This window comes from Polypterus senegalus, chromosome 11, assembly GCF_016835505.1.
Source record: "Polypterus senegalus isolate Bchr_013 chromosome 11, ASM1683550v1, whole genome shotgun sequence".
Classification (NCBI taxonomy): Eukaryota; Metazoa; Chordata; class Cladistia; order Polypteriformes; family Polypteridae; genus Polypterus; species Polypterus senegalus.
Genome location: NC_053164.1, coordinates 38,564,549 through 38,589,587, shown reverse-complemented (window position 1 = coordinate 38,589,587; position 25,039 = coordinate 38,564,549). Strand labels below are relative to the sequence as shown.

At 40.4% G+C, this 25,039-nt stretch overlaps 1 protein-coding gene across 1 annotated transcript in view; it reads right to left on the bottom strand.

Moving 5' to 3' along the window:
• The window catches only part of si:dkey-13n15.2 (protein transport protein Sec24C), a 92,777-nt gene extending 68,191 nt beyond the window's left edge, over positions 1–24,586 (bottom strand). Inside the window, exons 1-4 of the mRNA XM_039768422.1 lie at positions 24,367–24,586; positions 22,399–22,648; positions 13,325–13,440; positions 12,802–12,876 (exon numbers count right to left, since the gene is read on the bottom strand). Of these exons, the coding sequence (XP_039624356.1) occupies positions 12,802–12,876; positions 13,325–13,440; positions 22,399–22,648; positions 24,367–24,369 (444 nt within the window). The 5' untranslated portion in view covers positions 24,370–24,586. The remainder of the gene's footprint in view (positions 1–12,801; positions 12,877–13,324; positions 13,441–22,398; positions 22,649–24,366) is intronic.
• Positions 24,587–25,039: the final 453 nt, after the last annotated feature.

Genomic DNA, 25,039 nt, shown 5'->3' with positions numbered 1-25,039 from the left:
AGCACTATTTCAGCCTTGGAATAGACAAATGGGGGAGGCAGCTTGATGAATGAGGTCTCCTGGACTCTAAACAAATCCAAATCATATCATGTGATATCATCTACTGTTAAATTCTACTCTGTACTTCTAAAATTTTTATTTTTAAACTGTATTGAGGATTTGTTCTGTTCTGTGCATTGTATTGACCCCCTTGTTTTTGACACCCACTGCACGCCCAACCTACCTAGAAATAGGTCTCTCTTTGAATTGCCTTTCCCAAGGTTTCTTCCATTTTTTCCCTACAAGTGTCTTTTTTGGGAGTTTTTTCTCATCTTCTTAAAGAGTCAAGGCTGGGGGGCTGTCAAGTGGTAGGGCCTGTTAAAGCCCATTGCAGTACTTCTTGTGTGATTTTTGCTGTACAAAAAATAATTGTATTGTATTGTATCGCTAACTAAGTGGAGGCAGGGTACGTTCCAACATGTGGCGAGAGGTACAGCAACTCGAATGAAGGCTAGAGTGTGAGTGAGGATGGCATCTCCCAGCTTCCTTCTCCTGAGGTCCTGCCTCCACCTCTTCTCGGCCCGCAGCCTGTCTCTCAGATTCGTCTGAATAAACTGGTGCCACAACCGAACTATAATACTTAGCGCAATGAGAGAAATTGCAAAATCAACCGAAATGTTCAAGCAAATTATAACTGAAAAAATCCAGATCTAAATCAGTTAAGTAGTTCTCTCGTGAAAAGCAGACAGACATACAGACAGACAGACATTGAATTTTATATAGAGAGAGATTTGAAAGAAATTTCACGGAACAGTAAGGTTTTCAATCACTTCTTAACACATTTAGGGAGTCAGCAGTTCAGATGTAGGTGGGCAGCCTGTTCTACAAACTAGGAGCTACAAATGAAGAGTATGGATTGAGATTTGATACCACACATGAAGTGCATTGCCAGATGCTGTTCACTGGCAGACCAGAGTGGGCAAGAAGATGCACAGCACCTCACCAGTGTTTCCATACACATGGGTCCTGACCTATTGACTACTCTGTGGGCAAGCATCAAGGATCTGAACTTAATATGTGCTGCTATAGGGAATCAGTTTAGCAATCTGAAGTGAGGAGTGACAGGCATCCATCTTGGCTGGTTGAATGCAAAATGGGCTGCTGAATTTTGGACCATACCCAGTGGCTTCATAAGACATGCAGGTCCTCTTGCTAGTAGTGATTTGCAGTAATCCATACATGACAAGACAATAGCCTTGACCAGACGTTGTGCTGTACACTCAGTCAGATAAAGTCTGAGTCAGCAAATGTTATACTGAATGAATGTGCATGAATGAGAGACAGTTGAAATGTGCTAAGAGAAAGGTGGGTGCTCATCAATCTCCTCCAAAAAGGTTTTGTACTAAGTTGGCAGGTGTTGGTGACAATGAGCCACACTGTACAGAGATGGGGATGTAAACAAACAGTCTGGCCAGGATAACAAGAAGCTTTGTCTTTGCCAGGTTGCGCTGTAGTTGGTGGTCCTTCATTCAGATTGAAATATTAGTAAGACATGAAAATACTCAAGCCAATACCAAGTTGTCCTCAGGAAAGAACAAAAGGTATAGCTGTGCATCATCAGCAAAGCACTGATATGAGAAACCAATGGATGATAAGCCCAGTGAGGTGGTGCAGAAAGACAAGAGTAGGGGAACCGGCATTGATCCTTGGGCTGCCTCTATGCATGTCTGATGCACCCTTGACATCACTTCTCATCAGGACACAAGGTGGGAACTGCCCAAGATGTATGACTCAAACCATCTGAAAGCAGTCCTGGTGATGACAAGGTTAAAGGGAAGTCTTAAAGGATCGGCACTGATGACATTTTGATAACTCATGATATCTGTGGCTCGTCGATAACAGTCAATGGAGCTGCCTCAGTAGAGTGGTTCCTGTTGGAGCCAGCCTGATTAGGATCAAGTGATCCATTCTATACAAGAGAAAAGAGCAGAGGCCCTAGCACTGACCCCTGAGGGACACCACTCTTAACATCACCCGATTCTGATAAGGTTCCTTACAGCATCATCCTCTGCATCTTATGTTTTAGCCAATTCTGCATCCATCTACAAACAGCACCATGAACTCCCACTTCTTTTAGGTTCATTCAGAACCTCTCATGCGCTATCTTACAAAATGCTTTCTAAAATTCAAGCTAAATAATATCATATGCACCACTCTGATCTCATCTTTTTGTTGCCTCCTCATAGAATTCTGACATGTAAGTAAAACAGGACCTATTCCCCTTTTGAACCTATGTTGATGTTTCACTAACACTCCTGTTCTTGCCATTTGCTGCTCAGTCTTTTTAATAATACTAATAATAATAAGTTTCCTTTATAGAGCGCCGTAAGCAAATTCAAGGTCACTTTACATACAGAGGGGGAGGGAAAAAAGAGAGAGATCACACAGAAAAAGGAGGAGATTTAATAATAATAAATAATAATACATTTTATTTATTTATAGACACCTTTCTAAACACTCAAGGACACCAAACAATAGACAAAACACAGATTATACACAAAAGTAAAATACAAAAGTTAAAATCAGACAGAGCAATTGTAATCAAAGAGAAAAAGCAGTTTTAAACAAATGAGTTTAAAGTTTAGATTTGAAAAGTGAAAATGATTCAATTATTCTAAGCTCAGGTGGTAGTGAGTTCCAGAGCTGGGGAGCAGAGAAGCTGAATGCTGTGCTCCCCATAGCTGTAAGACAGACGAAGGGGACAGTCAAGTGGACAGAATGGCAACATGGAGGAGGTCAGACAGATATGGAGGGGCAAGGTTATGGATAGCCTTAAAAGTTAGTAGGAGAATTTTGAATTGAATGAGGAACTTAACTGAAAGCCAATGAAGCTGGTGCAAAACGGGAGTGATATGGTGAATAGAGGGGGTTCTAGTAATGATGTGGGCAGCTGAATTCTGGACCAGTTGAATCTTATAAAGAGATTTGTGAGAAAGACCAAAGAAAGGGGAATTGCAATAATCCAGACGAGAAGTGACAAGGCTATGAACAAGGATATCAGTGGTGTGGGGAGTGAGGGAGATGTGAATACAATTAATGTTACATAAGTGAAAATATGCAGACCGGGAGATGTTATTGATGTGGGACTGAAAGGATAAAGTACTGTCAAGGATGACACCCAGAGTCTTAACCTGTGGGGAAGGGGAAACAGAGGAATTATCAATGAAAAATGATCAGTTTTGGATAATGTTGATTTTGTACCAATGAAGAGAACCTCAGTTTTGTCACTATTTAATTTAAGAAAATTTGAAAAAAAACCAGGATTTGATTTCTGCTATGCAATCAGTAAGTGAGGAGGGTGGAAAGGAAGCAGTAGGTTTGCTAGTGAGATAGAGCTGGGTGTCATCAGCATAACAGTGGAAGCTAATGTTATATTTACAAAAGATATTGCCAAGGGGTAGGAGGTAAATAATGAAAAGGAGGGGCCCAGGACAGAGCCTTGTGGCACGCCTGAAGTAACAGCGGTGGGTTGGGATGTGGAAGTTTTAAGCTGAGTGCGGCCTGAGAGGTAGGATCTGAACCAGTCTAGTGGAGTGTTGGTAATGCCAATCGAAGATAATCTATTGAGAAGAGTAGTATGACAAATAGTGTCAAAGGCTGCACTCAGATCAAGAAGGATGAAAATAGTAATTAAACCAGAATCAGCTATCATAAGGAGGTCATTAGTAATTTTATAAGTGCCGTTTCTGTACTGTGGAGGGGATGAAAACCAGACTAGAACTGTTCATACAGATTATTTTGAGATAAATGAGAATGAAGTTGAATAGCCGCTATTCTATCAAGAATTTTGGAAATGAAGGGTAGATTAGAAATAGGATGAAAATTACTGAAATTAGTCAGGTTGGCACCTGATTTTTTCAGTATTGGGGTTATTGCAGCAGTTTTAAACGATGAAGGAACAGTACCAGTAGCGAGAGAAGAGTGGATTATAGCAGAGATAAGGGGACAGAGAGGGAGGCAGGCTTTGACCAGAACTGTAGGGAGGGTCCAGTTGACAGGTGGATGGCTTAGACTTACAGACAAGATATGAGATTTCTGAGAAAGTAGGAAGCTGAAAAGAGGAAAATGAGGGAGTTAGTGGGTGAAATTCAAATGAAGTACTGGAGGAATCCGTACCGAGAGACTGATGAATCTTCTGGATTTTTTCATTAAAAAAGGACATAAGGGAATTCCAAAATTCAGTTGAGTAAAGGTAAAGAATCCGGGGGTTGTGTGATATTGTTAAGTAGTGAAAACAATGACTTGGTGTTTTCTTCATTGGAAGTAATACTGAGAGTATAATAGTTAGATTTAGTTTGGGTAATACAGTCCTTGTAATAAAGTATATAGTTTTTGTACATCTCTTTGTGAACAAAGAGTCCCGTTTTTTTATATAACCGTTGAAGTTGCCAGCCTTTGGCTTTCAAAAGCTGAAGTTCAGGCGTGAACCAGAGAGCAGAAAAGGAGAAAGAAACAGATCTAGTTTTTAATGGAGCAACAGAGTTAAGAATACCATTAAGTCCAGTGTTATAGTGTGAGACCAGTTCTTCAGGAGTCGATAAATTATCAATGTCCATAAGGGAATCAATACTAGAGGAAAGAGAGTCTAAGTTAATATTCTTAATATTACAGAAAGATATGAGACAGGAAAGCTTAGTGTTGGAAAGTGCAAGTTTAACGCTGAATGAAATAAGAAAGTGATCAGTTATGGGGAGTTCATCCACAGTACAATCAAAAGGGGTAACTCCAGAACAGCAAATCAAGTCCAAAACACTGTATGTCCTTTGGAATGAGTGGCAACATCAGTATGCTGCTGGAACCCAAAACTCTCAAGGCAGGATGTAAAGTCACTAGTAATAGGGACATTGATATTATTCATATGTATATTGAAATCCCCCAGAAGTATTATGTTTGATGAAACAGTAGATAAGTGTGTAAGGAAAACAGCAAAGTCGTTCAGAAAGTCATTATTTGGTTTAGCGGGGAGGTAAACAGTTGCAATAATAGCAGAAATAGGTCCATTAATTGACATACAAGAGATTCAAAAGAACTGAAGGCAGGAACAGACAACGGCAGGACTTTCCATTTCACATAAAACCTTAATGCAAGACCTCAACCTCGGCCAGAGCCACAGGGTTGACAGATGTAAACAAACCCCAGGGGAGTGGATTTGTTAAGTTGGGAAAAGCCATGGGGTTGTTGCCATGTCTCAGTTAGACAGAAAAAGTCAAACCTACGATCAGTGAGGAGATCGTGGTTGAAAGGCCCCTTGCTCGTTCAGGAGACCGAAGTTTACAACGGCGTTATCGCGTTTAGCAACGATGTTAGCTGACCGGGCTAGGCTGACTCACACACTGTGGTCAGCGACTCTGCCTAAATTACGTGGACGACATCGAGAACTGGACCAGATGGACTTTATTATTTCCGAACTGTCAGCTTGAATACTCCGGCAGGACCCGCGGTGGATGTATCTTCAACGGGGGAGGAATATGATGTCTGGGTAGAGATATAGGCCAGTCAGCGGAGGCTCGGACAGGTGAAAATGGAGTCGGAGTAGCTCGGCAGCTGAGTACTGAAGCAGGCCCATCGCAGGTTGGACAGCGAGCGACAGGAGGGATCAAACAAATAAACCAAATAAATATCCTACCGGTCCACAGGTTAAGCAAAGACACAGACAACTCGGATGTCTGGAGAACAAAGCCAGGTACTGTAAGTCTCAAAGCAGGGATAGGCCAAAAAATAGTCCATACACAGCCAAATCAGCAGTCAAGCTAGAAATCAGTCTAGCTTTAAATGACTGAAAAATAAAACTCAACGAATAAATCTGCCCGAAATGAAAATGAAAACAGCTGCCTAGTCCATTAGATTGTAAGTTAATCACAAAAAAGTTAAAAAAGAAAAAACGTTAAAACGTTGCCGGAGAGCAGCGGCGATCAGTCACGCCAGTCGCTCCGGTCGCTCAACCGGAAGGTGGAGAAAGAGGAGTAATCTCAGAGAGACTGAGGAACAGAGTTTCAGAGTTGAGGGGCCGTAACACTGAAGGACCTGCCTCCCAGGGTGGAGAGTCTGGTGTGTGGGACAGTAAAGAGATTACTGCTTGAGAACCTGAGAGAGTGATAAGGAGTGTATGGAGCTAGAAGCCGAGTGAGGCAGAGAGGGGCAAGAATATGTAGGGCTTTGAAGGTGAGAAGTAGAACCTTGAATTTAATCCTTGATGGAACCGGTAATCAGTGAAGTTGGGAGAGAACAGGGGAGATGTGAGCAGAACGCTTTGTGTGGGTGAGGACTCTGGCTGTAGAGTTCTGAATGTACTGTAGCTTCTGCATAATAATAATAATAATAATAATAATAATAATAATAATAATAATAATAATAATAATATATTTTATTTATATAGCGCCTTTCCCATGCGCAAGACACTTACAGAATATAAGAAAGAACGGCAGGGTATACAGTATATAGCATTGTACAAACCAAATAAATAAATAAATAAAGAAGATTAAGACAGTAAATTCAGAGAAAGCCTAACAGACAACATAATTGATGGTCTAGCACACACATACAGGTTACATGAGCATCTTGACATGGAGGTAAACTGAGAGAATGGGAATGAAGTCAAGTAGAGCTAAAAGCCTTCCTGAACAGATGAGTTTTGAAATGTTTTTTTAAAGGAAGTCATGGAGTCAGCTCATCTGATTAATTTCGGTAGGTCATTCCAGAGTCTGAGCGCTATATAGCTGAAGGCCCTGTCACCCATGGAGTGTAGATTAGTGTGGGGCACAACAAGATTGCCAGAATCAGAGGACCTTAGTGGGCGGGCAAGCACATAGTGATGGAGTTTGGTCGGAGGTTATTTAAGGCTTTGTAGGTTATTTGTAGGATTTTATTTTCGATTCTGTAAGACACAGGGAGCCAGTGAAGACGGAGCAGGATGGGTGTGATGTGCTCACTGCTGCTGGTTCAACTGAGGAATCTTGCAGCTGAGTTTTGAATAAGCTGGAGCTGCGATATAAGATTAGAAGGGGCACCTGCCAGTAGGGAATTACAATAATCGATGCGGGATGCGATAAAAGCATGGACAAGTTTCTCAGCATTAGAAAAGGAGAGGAAGGAGCGAACACGGGATATGTTATGGAAGTGAAAGTAAGAAAGTTTCTTAATGTGATTTATGTGGGCAGAATAAGAGAAACAGGAATCAAAATGACACCAAGATTCTTTGCAGTAGAGGCAGGTCTCATGAGATCATTGCCAAGATGGACTGGGAAGGAGCTCATTTTATTGAGTTGCATTTTAGTCCCAATTTGCAGGAGTTCAGTTTTGTTGCAATTTAATTTTAAAGAGTTCTGCTCCATCCAGGCTTTAATTTCACTAAGGAAGTTGTGAGTTGAGAAAGCTCTGATGAAGTTCTACTTTTAACATTGAAGTAGCGTTGAGTATCATCTGCATAAAGATGATAACCCAGTCCATAGCATAGATTTTGCTGGGAGGCTGATGAAGAGGGAATTACAATAATCAATACAAGACATTATGAAACAATGAACCAAAGTTTGAGCATTATTAAAGGACAAAAATGGACGGCGGCAGGCAATGTTATGGAGATGATAGAAAGAAATTTTGGAAAGAGACCAAATGTGTAGCTCAAAGTTAAGTGATGGATCAAATAAAACACCAAGATCTCTGACAACAGGAGCAGGTTTGACAAGTGTACCATCAATAGAAACAGAGAAGTTGGATGCCTTAGAAAGTAGGGAGTTTGGGCCTACCAGTAACACTTCAGTTTTATTGGCATTAAGTTTGAGAAAGTTATTTTCCATCCATAGCTTAAGATCAGTGATACAGTCAGTGAGTGTGCTGGGAGGTGAGTGTGTAGAGGATAGGGCTGGGCGATTTTTTCGATTTTTTCGATTAATTCGAATTTACGTTTTAAGACGATTTATTTTTTTTTATTAAATCGAGGTATAGCGATTTTTTTATTTATTTATTTTTAATTATTTTTTTAATAAAAATTAGATACATTGTAATTGCACCTATGGCAGAATAATTAAGAGGCTTGTCCGACTCCGAACACATGATGGCGCGCCTAATTAACCTCTCACCTGTGAGTACAGTGCTCTATGAAGGAACGTAATAGGCTACAGAAATAATATCATAGAGATGGACGGCTCTTCACGTCAGGATGACCTTGTGCCAAAGAAAGGTAGTAACGTTTCCTCTGTGGTTTGGAAATGGTTCGGATTCGAGAGTTCAGACGTCGAACAAACTTTTGTCAAATGCAAAATATGCAGAAAGTCAGTTTCAACCGGCAGTGGCAGCACCACTAATTTATTCCAACATTTGCGACAAAGGCACCAAGCTGAATGGGAAGAACGCTCAAAGTTAAGAGATGAAAACAAGCCAAATCCAAGTGCAAAAAGTCCACCTAAAATTGCAAAACGCCAGATGTCATTAGCGGTATCATTTTCCAATTCCGTTCCATACGACAAAAAGGCGCCCCGATGGAAAGAAATGACAGATGCTGTGGCGTTTCATATCGCTAAGGACATGGTTCCCATATACACCATCGAAAAGCCAGGGTTCATAAAAATGCTACACACTGCTGATCCAAGATACAAGTTGCCGAGCCGCAAATATTTCAAAGACGTAGCTATTCCCCGAATGTACACTGAAACACGTGAAAAAGTAGCGGAGCAGCTTGAAAGGGCATCTTTTTTTTCTACGACGACTGACCTGTGGAATAGTCGTACTCTTCAGCCTTACATGAGCCTTACAGCCCATTATGTTGACGCAGAATGGAAACTGCGAAGTTTTTGCCTTCAGATATGTTATTTTCCTGACGATCATACTGGGGAAATAATTGGTCATGGGCTTAAAGATGCGCTGGCGTCTTGGAAGCTTGTGGAGGATCGACAGGTGTGCGTGACCACTGACAGTGGAACGAACATGATCAAAGCAGTGAAGATGAACGACTGGACCCATCTTCAGTGCTTTGGACATCGTCTTTACAATGCCATTGGTAAGTATGATTAATAATGCAAGCATTAAAATCGCAGTTATTCAGATGTTATTTCATTAATAGCTGAAATGATGATGATTATTATTGTTTTGCTTTTGTAATAACAGTGCCAATCACTTAACATGAGTTTGTTGGTTATAGATTCATATTCTGCAGTTATGAAGGAGAAAGCTCTTTACAATATTTCTGTCAAAGTACAATGAACTGCTATTTCAAAATTTTTTTTTTGTTTGTTTTTGTTTACTGTTGAAAATTTGCATAACTTTTTGAGTTGACTGATGTAATGTTTACATTGGTGAAAATGGTTATTTTCTTACTATATATTCAGAAGTATTTAATGTTTAATTCAAATTGCACAATATTTACTTTCATATTTCATTCAAATCTTCTGCAAAGATATTTAACTTGTGAATTTGTTTTACATTTATTTACACCTTGTTGACCAATTTATGTATGGCATGGCCATTAAAAATACAATGTTCCTTAACCAGATGGTTTTTTAAGTTACTTATAAAGAGAATGTTACTTAAGTCATGTTGTTGTAATGTTTTAAGTTGACTAGTTACACAATAAAAAAAATCGAAATCGAGAATCGGTGAAACTTTATGAAAAAACCTAGATTTTTTTTTTTTGCCTTATCGCCCAGCCCTAGTAGAGGAGTGTGTACTAAGATATAACTGTATATCATTTGCATAGCAGTGGAAGTTAAGGCCATGTCTGCAAATAATCTGACCCAAAGGAAGGATATAAAGTAGAAAGAGTAATAGCCCAAGGACTGAACCCTGAGGGACACCATGCGACACAGGTGAGGTGAAGGACTTGTATCTGCTGAGTGTGACAGACTGTTTCCTATTAGGAAGAGATGATGTGAACTTTTGAAGGGCTAAGCCAGGGATCCCTACAGTGGAGAGACGTGAGAGGAGGACTTCATGATTAACAGTGTCAAATGCTGTACCTTAAGTCAAGAAGGAGGAGAATATTAACCCTTAAACTGCCACATACTAGGGGGTTAATGCATCTGTGGATGCCAAATACTTTTTTGCTGCGCTTGTTAAGGAACTGTCACAATTCACCAAGAAAAAGTTCAATTTTAATGGAACGCATATTTTCTTCATACAAAGAGCATCACAAATACTGCAACGCTGATAATTTTTCACACTGCCAATGAACTGTAAAAACTATAAAAAAAAACTACATATTATTATATGTACTGTACAAGGTACAACTGACACCATTGATGAAATTCCATAAATCACAGAGCCAACTGCTCTTGAACTGGCTGCACGCAAGCACACAGAGGCCAACAGTGATGCTTGCAGGCTAGTCTAGTGCAGCGGCTGATTTTCAGGGACAGTGGTGCTGCAGGAGGCGGCAATCTGCAGACCGGCGAAGATCATTAACTACACGGAAAAGAGCTGTCTCAGTGCTATGTTGTGTACAAAAACCAGACTGAAAAGGCTCATACAGTGTATTGTCTAGAAGAAAGGCGTGGAGTAGTGTAGCAACCATGTGTTCCATCACCTTAGCCAAAAAGGGAGATTAGATATAGGCCTGTAACTGGAGAGAGAAGTAAGATCCAAGTCGGGTGTTTGAAGGATTGGGGTAACTGCAGCAGTTTTGAGGGCAGTAGGGACAGAATCTGAAATGAAACATGCAATGAGGCAACAGGAGTACTAATTATGGATAAGCATGTTTTAAGCAGAGTAGTGGAAGCAGGATCAAGAAGACAGGAGGAGGAATTAGACTTATTAATAAGTTCAAAGATGGCAAGAGAGTCAACAGGCGAGAAACAAGTGAGTCTTGATGATGGAGATCGCAGATCAGAATGAGTGAGTGATTGAGTTGTAGAGGGGAAACTGTGATAGATTTGATCAAGAGAAACTTTACTGTCAGGAGAGGAAAGACTATGCAGACCAGAAAGAGACGAAGACAGAAGGGAAGCAGCAAACAAATCAGAATTAACAGACCTAATGTAGCAATATGAGACAGACTTTTTCTCAACAGAAGTAGTGGTAATGATGCTAAAGTTACATTCGATGAGCTTATGATCAGAAATATGAGAGAGTGAACATGAGACAGACACATTATTCAAGCCATTTGAAAAAAGCAGATCAAGAATATGACCACGAGTATGAGTTGGGGAATCAACATGCTGTGTCAAGTTAAAACATTTCAAAGTTGAGATGAACTCAGCTGTGAGAGAGCAGTTGATATCAACATGGATATTAATGTCACCAAGTACAATTACAGGAGGGCGAAGAGATGAGGTTACAGTGAGAAGTTAATTAAATTCAGACAGATAATTCACTACAGATTTGGGAAGGTGATAAACTAACAACAGTAGCACAGGAGGGGAGGAAACCAGCTTCACAGTAATATATTCAAAAGATGTGACTTCAAAAAAGGACAAAATGTTTTCTTAATAATTCCTCCCATTAGTTTACCTGTGATGCATGTTAAGCTACTGGCCTATAGTTGCTTGGATCTGCCCAATCACCCTTTTTATATAATGGCAAAAAAAAATTTCTTGTCCTTTAGAATTTTCCCAGTGTGCAATGTTGTGATTGGTTGCTGTTGTGGTAATTGTGTCATTGTTGTGGCTTTGCGTCTACTCTGAGAGTGGAATGACTTTTCCACAGAGTACTTCTGAGCATTGGACATGGTCCAAAAACTAACAATTTATTGGGAAAACAGGTTCTGCAAGAAGAAGAAAGAGGATCACATAATACAAATGGGGAAACACAATTCAAAACAATAAACTCTGTGTCCCTTTGGGCCTGATTGTACAGATATAGTGCCCTTTCTGGCATTATCTGCAATGCCTTTTATGCCACCTGCACATGCCTAAAACCTTTTCTCTAAACCTGTTTCCAAATGTCTGGTCCCCTTCCTCCTCCTCATCCTTCTCCTTGTCCACTGTGGAGCCCTGGTCTCCTTTTGCTCCTAACTTCAAGCTCCCCTGTGTTAAGGCCTGAGCCAGCATTATTTCTGGTGGCACACCTATTTAATGAGGAAGTACCTCCTGGTCATCCATAGCCCTATGAAAGTAGCAGGGCCACCTCTATGAAGCACCCTCTTGTCTCCCCTGATAAAACTACCACTTGAGCGGTCAATAGGAGCTACAAACCCTGACAGACACCACAAGGACTCTAACTAATCCAGCTGCCTATGGCTGCTACCGCCTGTCTGGCTGGGAAACTGGCTTAAATGAATTCTTCAGCCATTCAGATATAATTTCCAGATTCAATCCTGAAATAATTCTTCTTGGCATTCTATTCACAGTGCCAAAATTACATTACATTACATTTACTTATTTTGCTCATGCCTTTATCCAAGGTGACTTACAACATTTATGATAAAATTGTTTTTTTTTTTCTTTTGGTTTTCCAATTGGAGCACAGGTAGGTCAAGCGACTTGCTTGTGGTCACACAGTGTCAGTAGCAGGATTTGAACCAACAACTTTAGGGTTTGAAATACCTACATTTTGCAGAACCACCACCTGGCTTTCTCTTACTAACTTCACTTTATTAGTAGTTTCTTAAATTGATCCATCTTATGCGTGTTGGGTGTTCGCATAAACCTTAAACTCTTCCACTTTCTGCTGCCATTCATCAGTACATTCCTCAAATATTTACACTTTTGTCGTAGTCAATGAAGTTGCAGTGTATCTAAGACTCAATTCTCAAATCAGACAGACCTTATCCCGTTTTTAATTTAACCAACATACCACCTACAAGAACCACTTTATTATTAAGGTACTTCAACTTACCACATCAGGAATTGTGTCTGGATCCAGACCATATTTGGAGGTGGGACCACAGCTAATGCTCTGGTGTGGGGAAGCCTAGGACAGAAATGAATTAGCGGCCATATGTGTTTACCACAAAAAATGCAATGACAGTCACATTTACTTCACAGCTGATTCAGGTCAAAATGAGAATTGTGCCCCTTCCGAAGATGCTCTTAAACTTGGAAAGCCGCTCTTTTTGAATCACATAATTAAAAATAGGCTGTTGGAATGTTTATTTTTTATTTTCATTAAAAACACAGTTCTATATACTAGACTTTATTTTCTAAGGCTATATAGAGCTCAGCTCATTTATTGCCTCACACTGACTCTTCATCTCTATAAGGGTCTAGCAGCTTCGCTCAAAACTTTCGTAATTCATTAGCATTAACAAGTTTGAAAAGCAGACCTTGAGAAGTCCAATTAAAGTTTTCTATGTCTGCTGACTTCACTTGGAAAACATCATATTTGTAGGATTTGTCACAATACATTCCCATTCTCCTACCTGCTGGGAGCAGATGACCCCTTGTTCTGAACTGGTTCCATTTAGAATATTTTCCTTTACTCCATAATTATGGTCATGGATCTCTGGAGATGTTCCCTGCAACGGCTCATAATTACCTAAAAAAGAAAATAAGCACCAGCAGTCCTCAAACCAGCACCGGGTCTAATTTCTAATGCTTTCTGGTAAAAGCCAAGTTTTGATCTGATTTGGCCATCAACCTATTGTTGTGGTCTTCATTTTATACTTTGTTGCCTTCTTGGATTATCTTCCTATATAATACGCTACCATGGCTGTTCGTTTGTCTGTCCAGGATTTCAAATCACCTGTAGCTCGCCAACGGTTTCACCTATTGACTTGAAATGTGGTACACATATACTATGTGACGTTTACTATCTGCTTTCAGGGTGATGATTTTTATTACTCTTTTATTTTTATTTTATTTTATTGTAGAATCAACTCTCGGCAGTGCGCAGCAGGGCGGCCGTGTGGTGCATGCGTATGGGCACCGTTCTTATTCCCTACCACCTTCGCTAATCATTCTTGAGGCAGATTGAACACTTAAGTGCCAGCTTGAGTGAAAAATTAAAGAAAGTAATTGCACCACAAAAACAAACTTAATCAGTTTTAACGTGGAAAGTGCCGACGAAAGAAGAGAAGCAGCGGACTGCTAGGGTGGAGAAAAGAAGAGCTCCTCAGGTAGAAGCAAGCACATCAACCTCTGACCAAACAAATGCAAAATGTACAGAGAAAGAGTATGAAAACTATGATTGCTCAAATCAAGTGCATTCACTGCACATTATCGTTCAGTATGCCGTTACTGGTAAATTCATATTCTATGATTTATTTATTGAAAATGTCTTATCATTTTTAAATTTATTTTAAAATGTGTATCATTCAAATGACCTGGGAACATCTCAGAATTACCCAGAAGGTGTAGGAAGAAGTCCGTCCAGCTCAATATGCTGTTGCTGCGATCCTCACCAGGAAAGGTGCTGATCTCATTCTAGTTACCCATCTGCAGACTTTCTCTTATTATTTGAAAATGAACATGGCACACAGCACAGCTGATGAGGCGTCACTTTTGTCACATAGCTTCGGGAGCATCTCCACATACTGCCAGGCAGTAGCCTTTTACAGAAGCTCTCTCACTTAGCTTTCTTTACTTTTTCTTTTTTTTTAATTATTAATATTATTAATGTTAAGATTTGGCACCTGGCTTGTTACTCTGAATTTTCAAATGAATTTTTAAATTGAAGATATTGAAGATATGCGGTGTCACACACAGGCGCATGGGAGGCTGTTAAAAGGCCTGAATGAAAGTAATTCCAGGCCAGACCAAGGGGTGGCGGTGTGCACTAACTCTTTCTCTCACTTCTCTGCAGACCAGTTATGGGAAATTCTGCCTGGCCCTGACGATGTCACTTCTGGTTCTGGCCTCAATGACACCACTTCTGGTTCCGGCCCCACTATTGACATCACTTCCTCCAATCTCCCTTAAAGCCGCCATCTTTGTGCCAGCAAAGTCGTTCAGTTGTGGACTCCAACCTGTATAAATCTGTACCTTGAATCTATCCAACTGCAACCAGGAACAATATACGGGTGGCTGGTCCAAATCTTTTTTTTTTGTGTGACTTTTTGCCGTACTTCTGACAGCTATCATCGAAGACCCAAACATGGGATCATCTCAACTATCTTATGGGCAAGATGTGAACTTGAGAGATGTCACATATGAGAATGTAGGAGGCTTTGAGAATATATGAAATATTGTTATACTCAGCTGGTAGCACTGCGATCACAACTATCAAAGGGCCTGCCTCACACCATATTGGAGAGGCAGCTTGTCCTAGGATGGAGAGGGTGAAAATCCAAAGTGAGGATAAAAGTAAGGTGGAAAGGCTTCAGAACTGGAACTAAAATGAAGTGACAGTGCAGTACACAGCAGTGTCAACATGTGGCATCTGTAATGTGCACATTGAGAAACATTAATTCAATAATACAGTATATTAAGGATAAACAATGTATAATATATCTATTATAATCTGAAGAGGCTGTCTGTTAACAAAAACATCTGTGGTTGAGTGGAAAATAAAAAAATAAAACAGACGTGTGTTACACCCTGCATGTGTAGCTTATGTAATGGATTTCTCTGTCTGGCTGAAGCAGCTTTTAAAAAACACTTCACCCAAACATAGTACAGTATTTTTTATATGTAACTTTCCCCATACACTTTGCATTGATGTCCAAAAAAAATTCTATTCTAAGGGTTTCATGTAGAATGGAGATAGCCAAGTTTCTAATATAATAGGGGTCCAACGTTAGACAACAGCAAACAGAGCAATAACAAAACTTCCAAGAAATAAATATGTTACTGGTGTCCTGTAACCCACATGTCAAGTCATCCAGTCACATGCTCACAACACCCCAAAATATTGTTCAATAAACCACTTCTATAAAACGCTCATAAAAGAAAATAGAATGCGTTCAAACGCATCCGAGCATTTGAATTGTAACAGCTTATTCATTTCCTAACACTGTGTTTCATGTGATATTAACTAACACAAAACAGGAACTGAGAGACATGTAAAACTAAAGATCAAAAGTTAAAGAAAAGTGAGTGACAACATTATGTGGAAGAGGATACGCCTCAGGCTTGTGCACATCTGAGACGCTTCAACAAGCAGAAGGGCAGTTTAAATGTACAGTTGCCACTCCAGTTGCGGCTCACTTTATTAAAATATAAATGAAATGACATTAGGCAGGTCTACAATTGAAATGCTCATCCATATCGGAATGCATTCAGTTTCAGGAGGTTTTATTTTATTTTAGTAAAAAATACACGTTTTGGACATAGTGAGAATAAGAGCGAAGAACTTGAGATGTGGATTATGTGACATGAATATCATGAAATATTTTCATGAACTTTTTGATAATGTTTTCTGTTGTCCTGCGCTGGCCTCCATCAATGCCTATTATATCAGAAAGCTTGTTATTTCCTTTATGCATGAAAACATGAGAATAAACATTTTTCTCTGTCGTCACTACAAACTACATTAGGTAAATAACACATAAAATATATCATTTTTTTGTTGGAGTATCCCTTTAAATTGGGTTGGAACAGGTTAAGGCCATGGCAATTTTGAAACAAACCATAATAGCAAATGGGTTGCTTAACCAGGTGCCAGTGTGGGTAAATTTTATTTATTATTTTTATTTTTTCTCTAGCCGTCTGGAGTCTTTTTGTTTTTTCTGTCCCCCCTGGCCATTGAACCTTACTCTTATTCGATGTTAATTAATGTTGATTTATTTTGTTTTATAATTGTGTCTTTCATTTTTCTATTCTTTAATATGTAAAGCACTTTGAGCTACTGTTTGTATGAAAATGTGCTATATAAATAAATGTTGTTGTTGTTGTTGTTGTAAATAGAGACCACCATAAGCAGCAACTCCTGTAATTGTACAGGCAATAGAATACAAGAAAATTAAAACAAGGATAACTGGTAAGAAGTAAGACTAGGCTTCCTCTTAATTTATCAGAGGAGCTTCTTCAGAGAAGGGTGGGATAGGCCCTGTAGTTTTGAAGGGATTCAAAACAATTACTCTATAACTGCCAGAAAAGGTCTAGTGACCCTGGGTCATTTTAGAGCCATCCCTAACTCCAAAACATGTTAAAGGGCCTATAAAAGGTGCTCACTGCTTGTAAGCCTGTAGTCAGGTGGGAATTGGGCAAAAAAAAAAAACAGCTGGCAGGGTAGATGAGTGACTAAAGAAATCAAAGTGAAAAACGAAAAGAGTTGGAAGGTTAAACAATATGGCACTTATTTTGATTTTGCTAGTTAGGATGTGGGGCGGCACGGTGGCACAGTGGGTAGTGCTGCTGCCTTACAGTTAGGAGACCCAGGTTCACTTCCCGGGTCTTCCCTGCATGGAGTTTGCATGTTCTCCCCATGTCTGTGTGGGTTTACTCCGGTTTCCTCCCACAGTCCAAAGACATGCAGGTTAGGTGCATTGGCAATACTAAATTGTCCCTAGTGTGTGCTTGGTGTGTGTGTTTGCCCTGCAGTGGGCTGGCGCCCTGCCTGGGGTTTGTTTCCTACCCTCTGTTGGCTGGGATTGGCTCCAGCAGACCCCTGTGACCCTGTAGTTAGGATATAGGGGGTTGGATAATGGATGGATAGTTAGGATGTACTAAAGTTCAGTGGTGCACCCAAGTTTGTCTTCCTCAGTATTTTTGTCTGTGTGTTCTCCCTTTGTCATCCCTTCCCTTGTGTTTTTGGTTACATAATCTCATTACTCCTGGAATGCTTTGGGGTCTTGATGGATTTTGCTCTTGATTACAATCACACCCAGATATACCTCCATTCAAACCTCTCAAAAAACAATGCATGAGCACGACAAAACCAACGTGGCCACAAAAACATGTGTAATGTGTGATGTAATGGTATGAAGTCTCCTGTTTTTATAGCATTTTCTCAAAGGGTAGCAGCATCTATATTGGTAACTGCTGACTTGACTCAGACAAGGCTCAAGAATACATGATAATGTTGTTAGTAATATAATAATTCCTCTAAACTCTAGAAAGCAATGTGTGCCAAAACCTACTGGGGAAGACAGTCAATCTGGTCAGTTGGCAGTGGCACCAATGGAGGGATAAAAAGGAGCACTTGTCTGGGGCCCTGGGCTTGTCAGAGGCCCAGTACAGTCTGTACAGACATTCATTGTAACAATATGGACAAGAATGACAGCAACAACTGAGTATGGCTACACAAGATGGTAATGCATGATGACTTGACCTGAGTGGGTCATTATACAAATTAGCTCCCGGCTACTAGGGTCCCACTGCCTGCCACAGTTACTGTAAGAGCCAAATCCATTAAGCTAATGTTAATGCTAAATTTTCCATTGTCTACTTAGGTTGAACTTGAATATACAGGGTGAGTTAAAATTATATTAACACTTGAATGGCTAAAAACAATTTATTCACAAAACATAATTCAAGATGATTTACAGGTTTGTCTCAACCTGTTCGCCATCATATTCAACACATGTACCATATGTGGCACATAAATAGTCCACAAAATTTGTATACAAGTATAAACATAGCAGTGCTATTAGCATAATTTTGACTCAAACTGTGATATAGCTTAAAATAGACAGTGGAAGGTTCAGTTTTACCCTCTATACAGTATAGAAAATGGAATGTTCATAATCTTAACTCTGTGTGACTGTAGAATAGCCTATAGATTGAAGTTGGATGGCTAGAAAGAAACATGAAGGGCCAGATAGACATTAAAGGCATGGATTTTCTGACCATCTGCTGCATAGAATAGTGCATAGAAACCTTCAGAAATGTAACCTAGATATTAAAGCAGAATATCATAAGATACTATTTTTTCTTCTTTTTTTGCGTGTACTATCAGCTTTTTTCTCTATATTCAGTGTGAACTGTTTGCTTTGAAATGCACTAAGTGGTGAGAGTGGTGCTGGGCCACATTCAGGGCAGCATACTGGACACCCTGGACCCCCTGCAGTATGCCTACTGGCCCAACAGGTCCACCTCAGATGCCATCACGGCCGCACTACATTAGTCCCTCTCCCATCTGGAGAACAAAGACTCCTACATCAGGTTGCTCTTTGTTGACTACAGCTCTGCCTTTAATGCGGTTATCCCCCATAAACTCACCCATAAACTGTCTGCCTGCACCCCACCCTCTGTGACTGTCTCCTAGACGTTCTGACTGGCAGGCCCCAGTCTGTCAGGATTGGTAATAAGATTTCAGCCACCATTATCACAAACACAGGCACGCCACAGAGATGCGTCCTCAACCCCATCCTCTACACCCTGCTCACCCACGATTGTGTCGCCTCCCACAAAGATAACATCATCCTAAACTTTGCAGATGACCCCACAGTGATAGGACGCATCACTGATGGGGATGAGGCGGCCTACAGGAAGGAGGTGGACAGTCTGGCATCATGGTGTGAGGACAACATCCTCATCCTCAAAACAGACAAGACAAAGGACATGATAGTGGACATGAGAAAGGAGAGGGCTTGAAGTAGAGAGGGTGAGCAGCATTAAATACCTGGGCAAATACATCAGTGAGGACTTAACTTGGACACTTAACACCACACAGCTCGTCAAGATGGCTCAACAGCGGCTGTACTTTCTGAGGAGGCTGAGGAAGTTTGGTATGTCATCTAAGATCCTCAGCAACTTTTATAGCTGCATTGTTGAGAGCATCTTGACCAGCTGCATCACCGTGTGGTATGGCAACACTACTGCTATGGACCACAAACGCCTGCAGAAAGTGGTAAAGACTGCTGAGAAGATCACCAGGAACCCACTGCCCTCTCTGCAGAGCATCTACAACTGCAGAGTCCACAGGAGAACTGCCTCGATCCTCAGGGAACCCACCCACCCCAGCACCAACTGTTCACACTTCTACCCTCAGGCAGGAGACGTAGAAGTATGAAATGCAGGACTTCCAGGCTAAAGAACTCTTTCTTTCCCAAGGCCATTAGACTCCTAAATAACTGACTGGAGTTTATAACCGTGGTTCACCTCATTCTATCTACCTCACACAACTGTAACTGTATTTGACTTCTCCATCACACACCTACCTGCACATTACACTTTATACTTCTGTTTTTTTTTACTTTATGCTGCTTCTGTTACTTATTATCTACCTGCTACTTATTGTTTATGTTTATCTTTATATGTTGGTTTTATCATTTGGTGTGGACAGCAGGGAAACGTGTTTCCTTACTCTGCACATGACAATAAACTTGGTCTTGAATTAAAATCTTTTAAAATGAAGACACTCGGACTGTGGAGTATTTTTTGTATGACGAGCCATACTAGTGTCAGAATGTCTATCTGATAGTTGCATTTGAATTATTTTGAACCATTTGGAAACCTTTGTGAAATGCAGCTACAGTTACAGTTATTCAACTGTGGCTAAGGAAATGGTCTTTATAAGGATAGCAGTCTGAAATCTATGAGAAATTATGAGGGTAAATCAAAAAAGTAAAGATGATTTAAAAATTATGTGTTAACAGTAATGGATAGAAGCTGAAGCAACACGACATGTTAGTGATCACTAATGGACAGTTTGAACACTCTGCCATTGGTCTAGCTGAAGTCAAGGTCATATGAAAATGGACGCTCCGCTCCTGGAGCTCACCATTTTTGAGTAGAGTGTTGCAGTGAGATTTCATTGGCCAGTGGGAATGAAACCTGCTGAAATTCACCAAATGATGTTGGCTCAGTACAGAAGTGAAAACAGCATGACTGAACAAAAAGTTTATGAATGGGTAGAAAGGTTTAAATTGGGAAGATCGAATGTAAACAACAAAGCTTGATCTGCTCAACCATCAACGTCGCGCACACAATGCACACAACATCACAGACGTCCGATGGATTACATTATCTGCTGTTGCTGTACATTTAGATATCAGCTATGGATCTGCACATACGGTAGTGCATGATGACTTGGAGTAGCATAAAGTTTGCACAGGATGGGTACCCAAACAGCTTACTGATCTGCACAAGCCAACATTCTTCAATGAATTTCAGCAGGTTACACTCCCTCTGCCCAAAGACATCTCGCCATGGCATGTTATTCAATAGTGGTGTGATCCCACAGCGGATGTCCATGTTCATTTGACCTTGGCTTCGACTAGACTAATGGCAGAGGGCTGCACTGTTCATGTTAGAAGTACCCATAGGTCATTGTGAATGTTTTGCATTGCATCAGCTTCTATCTATTGCAGTTACTGGCTAATTTTCAAATTGCCTTTACTTTTTGATTTACCCTTATACTTATTTACACGCATCAAAACACTAAGAAAGGCCAAGCAGTTTTGAGATCTTTTCCACTGAAAGGGAGCTCACACGTCAAATGAGTTTTGTGGATGTCATTGATGACTTCAAAACTGCAAAAACTAAGTTGTGGATTATGGGTGAATTAGTGGAGTAAAATAGGACTTTGTTATTTGTTATATTTGCTTTACATGATAAGATTATATTTTGTTGCATTTGGTAACCATTGACAATGTGGTCTTAGTAATCCAGCCATCCATTTTCTAACCCGCCGAATCCGAATACAGGGTCATGGGGGTCTGCTGGAGCCAATCCCAGCCAACACAAGGCACAAGGCAGGAACCAATCCTGGGCAGGGTGCCAACCCACCGCAGGGTCTTAGAGTAATGGTATTGTTAAATGGCTAACACATTGTGAGGCTGAGGCCGAGAAGGGATGCATTAGTACAGTTCTCATCCTGAACCTGACATGTGTAACAACACATCTTTTCCCCAGTACAACACTGTGATAAGAGAAATATGGAAGAACATGAGGAGCGGAGTTTAAATATGAACAATATATTTGATCTCTTTCTGCTGTTCCGTTATTTCACCGAGTAATAATTTCTGTTTCTTTGTGCTAATGCGATCTTTACTATCATTTTTTAAGACTTTCGAATTTTAGTACTTTCTTTATCTCTAACCTGGCTGGCGCCAGGCCCGCACCTAGGAAATTCTGGGCCCCAGGCAGCTGACAGAGTTCGGGCCCCTTTCGTGTTTCAAATATGTGCGTTAATAATGGACCTTTCGAGAAAAAAAAACTCAAAAAAGGGCAGGCCCCTATCTAGCTCGGGCCCCTGACAAGTGTCGCGGTTGTCCTGCCCGTAGGTGCGGGTCTGCTGGCGCCCTGCCAGGGGTTTGTTTCCTGCCTTGCACCCTGTGTTGGCTGGGATTGGCTCCAGCAGACCCCCATGACCCTGTAGTTAGGATGTAGTGGGTTGGATAATGGATGGATTATCGCTAACCTGCTCTGCATGTGTATCACGCCAACGTTTTTGAATTCTTTACGATGTTCTACTTTGTCATCTACTCTTTGTCTTTTATTTCCAGCCCCAGGCGTGGTTAAATCTCTAGGCAAAAAAGTCTTGTCTCGCGGGACGTGAAAGTGTCTCTCTGAGAATGTCACGTCTCATCTCTCTGAAAAAGTCTTGTCTCGTCCCAAGATTGTTTTACATAATAGAGAGAAAGATTTTTAAAAAAACCCCGTAACTTACCATTTGCAGTGAGTGGCCTGGTGGCATAAGTGAGGTCTGTGTGCATATCCAGACCTGAGTAGCCAGAAGGTGAAAGTGTGGTCAGCCCACCTTGCCAACTCTGCACCCAGGGGACAGCTTCTTTAAGTCCAATTGCATAGTTCATCGGCTGCAAAGGAGGTGAAAAGGCACCATGGCTGTATGGTTGCTGGTTTTGGAGATATTGTTGGGGTAGGTCACTCATTTCTACACAAGGGTGATACAGACTGGTCTGAAAATAAATGTAATAAAGTATATTTTAATGTATAATGTGACTAATAGTCATAACAGTTTATAAGGTAGGAAAAAACCAATCACAATGAAAAGCATTACAATTTATTAAAAAGGAAACTTAAAACTTGCAATTGATATAAACCGCCAAAATGCACATTATCTGCTTCCAGCTTTTCATGTGCCTCAATAATATATACGGTAAAGTTGTTAAATTCACCATACAGAACTAATTAACACCTACCCCATCATACACTCAAACCAAAATGCAATCTTCTTAAAAATTCAGAGGTTAATTAAAAAAAGCATTGATTTGTATATATTTATGTAAAAACTGCATGGTGTTTTTATACTAAGCATTTTGTTGTTGTGCTTTCTTCCAAATAGAGTTTTGGGTACTTTTCTATTATCGTGACACAAATCGGTGGGGCTGCTGCCCCAATAACTTCATTTTTGGATTCTAAATTGTTAGACTGGCCTATCCCAAACACAAATACTAACCTTAAAGTTAGTGGGAGTGGAGCATAGTTACCAATACGTCCCTAATATTAATGTCCCCTTTGGCTGCCTTATCTTAAAAATGATAATACGATTTGCATCACAATAATAGAATAGTTTTGTACTAATATTATTTTTTAATTGGGTGCAGTGCTCTGGGATAGGATGTACATGGTGGGTTTCCTGCCAGGTGCTAATTGTTTGGCCACATAGGCACCACCACTTCCATAAAACCCAAATGAGGACAGCAAGTGATGCGCTGCTGGAGATTCTAAAAAATCAGATTTGGCAGATTCACCAAAACAAACAGGTGACACCCTACCCAGCTGCCTGCCACTTGTTTCCTTCTATGAGCTCAGTGCTCTCAGTATGGCTTTGATTTCCCACTGGACTCAGTGGGAATAAACTAAACTTGAAAAACAATAAACGCGTGTGTAAATGATTATTGGAGAAAACGAATTAAGGGGAGAGATTTCCAAGCAGATGCCTAACAGTAAGTATACCTAGATTAGCCAAGTGAGCCCATTACTACACTAGGTGGCACTGGTATCAAACTCTGATTCCCGCTAGGTAATCATCTTTCCAAAATGCAGCCTCAACTAGGAGCAAATTAAATGGACATATTTTTAAGCGTAAGCACGCTGCGCAGACCGGCTTTAATTTCAAGAAAAATCTTCACAGTTTACCTAAAGGCAACATTTCATTTTGATTTTCTGCGTTCAGTGATCGATTGATGATTGATGTAATGGTAACTCTCAGCCCTGGTGGTGTTCGCTCTGCCTTGAAGACTGTGCGCTAAACACAACTCGAAAGCTTCGTTTTCTTTAATTCTGATTTCTCTCATACATGCTCAATCACGACGACTGAAGACTGGGCGCTATACAAAGTGCTGGAGTCACGCCGTGAACGGATTTATTTATGTATTTATTTCTATTTACAAAACTCACACCATCGTCATGCTTCTAAACGAATGCTGTGTCTATGATGCGCTCCGACTCGTGTGCTGAGCATCAGACAGACGGACTAAAGGTCGAGACAGGATGCAAGGAAACCTCGGTGTCCTTGTGCCGCGATGAACGTGAACTGCAGGTGCCAACTAAAATGAATCATTTACCTTCCAGGACTTAATACTGACATATCGTACCTCCTGGCCCGGAGTCATTTCATTTCACATTTTAACTCGAATGCTACTTACTAATGTAAATGTTTAAAATTACGTACCATTCATTTATACATGCTCTGATGTCAGCTTCGACGCAGAGTGACCATTGACGATGCATAACCATAACAATTTCTAAAATAAAACTCCATTTCTATAAAATCCTTAAATAAAATTAGTACAATAAACAAAAACACAAAACAACACAATACGGTCGTCCTTGATAATTGGCATAAGGCGAGTGACAGACTGGCGCAGTGCTGGCCTGCTTGGTGACATCAAGCGCGCAACTCATTATGGAAGAGCGCCTCTACTGGCGAGCTGTTGCATTGCCCTTTCTTTAATGTCACCAGGACGAATGTGTCCGCCTGTGCAGAACTAGGGCTTCTATAAATAATGCACCGGTACGGTACACGCAGCATATTGCTTTCGCGGAGTCCATTTACAGCCCTTCAAAAGCAAAATAAAAGTTGCAAACACAATTCTAGCATATAACAACAACAACAACATTTATTTATATAGCACATTTTCATACAAAAAATAGCTCAAAGTGCTTTACATAATGAAGAATAGAAAAATAAAAGACACAGTAAGAAAATAAAATAAGTCAACTTTAATTAACATAGAATAAGAGTAAGGTCCAATGGCCAGGGTGGACAAAAAAAAAAACTCCAGACGGCTGGAGAAAAAAAATTAAATCTGTAGGGATTCCAGACCATTAGACCGCCCAGTCCC